This window comes from Austrofundulus limnaeus, unplaced genomic scaffold, assembly GCF_001266775.1.
Source record: "Austrofundulus limnaeus strain Quisiro unplaced genomic scaffold, Austrofundulus_limnaeus-1.0 Scaffold25, whole genome shotgun sequence".
NCBI classification, from domain to species: domain Eukaryota; kingdom Metazoa; phylum Chordata; class Actinopteri; order Cyprinodontiformes; family Rivulidae; genus Austrofundulus; species Austrofundulus limnaeus.
Window position 1 is genome coordinate 3,478,396 of NW_013952427.1, and position 1,198 is coordinate 3,479,593.

Here is a 1,198-nt window from a genome sequence, read left to right on the forward strand (position 1 = left end):
TGTGTGTGTGTGTGTGTGTGTGTGTGTGTGTGTGTGTGTGTGAGATTTTCTTGAAAAGTATCAAAACAAGAAAAAACGTATGGTCTTGTTCAAAGCAAAGAAACTCTGACACTCAGTCACCACCTCTGTCCATTTCAGGATTATATGGAGGTTTTTATTCACATAAATTAGAATAATTAGTATTGTGCATACATGTTTATGATTCTATTTAATACCTGCAACTGKTAATTCAGACCAGTCCAGACATCACCAACAAGTTTTATATTGTCATAGGTATAATTAACRTTGTAACTACGCATGTAAAGTTACTTTCTAACCATAGTTTATCCCCGACTCTTTCTGCGAAGAAATCTGCAGCTAAAGCAACGACAGGTCATTTATTTTACTCTGTGTACAAACTGATGTTCTCCGTGTTCCCGTACGCTGCTGTCTTCAGGCAAAAGAATGGATTCTGCTTAAAGCTACTCTCACCATTGAACATAACAGAGTCACATGGATGCTACACAAGCAATCAAGTGTTTGTACTTGTGTTGTGCCTTTGAGACACGTGAATGTCTGAGTAACAGCAAAGCGCTGACTGATGGTAGGAGCAGTTACATGTGGGTGAAGCAAAACATACTCTGAATTTTAATTTCAGTCATAAAAAATTTCAAGACTCAGATACTGCAGATGTGTACACACAACAGTTTCAGAATGTGGTTTGCAAAAAACAGATTTGTTTTTCTTTTTTGCTGCACCACACCGTCCTGAAAGCAGGATAAATAGAATATGGATGTAAGAAAATAAACTTAGTTCAAGGTGGAAATGGGTTAGCTGATGAATGTGTGTGTGTAATAGTAGTAAGAGTAGTAGAACTAGTAGTAGTTGTAGTAGTAGTCAACAGTAGCAATAAAAAAGTGGTATTCAGTCTTACTCTTCGAAGAGTCGATAGGTCTCTAACCGCTCAGACTGAAGCTGATAAAACCTCTGGATCASAGTCCTGAAGTCTGAAGGAACCTAAATAAGTAAAAACACACAGAAAGTTAACACCAAACAGTCATAGCTAATATTATTCTTAGTATCTCAGCTGTAAACAACCTGATTTTCTAACCAACCAAAATAAGACGTACTATAAAATAACTTCTTTAACAAAGCTTTAAAAGCTTTAGTAAAACATTAGCTTTAGTAAACTATTAGTTTTAGTAAAACAGATTATGTT

General features: G+C 35.8%; 1 protein-coding gene across 1 annotated transcript in view; it reads right to left on the minus strand.

The window, feature by feature from the left end:
• rex1bd (required for excision 1-B domain containing) overlaps positions 1–996 on the minus strand; it is a gene marked incomplete at its 5' end in the record, with an annotated part of 11,327 nt that extends 10,331 nt beyond the window's left edge. The window contains 1 exon segment of the mRNA XM_014004647.1: positions 914–996. Within this exon segment, the coding sequence (XP_013860101.1) occupies positions 914–996 (83 nt within the window).
• Between the last annotated feature and the right edge of the window lie 202 nt (positions 997–1,198).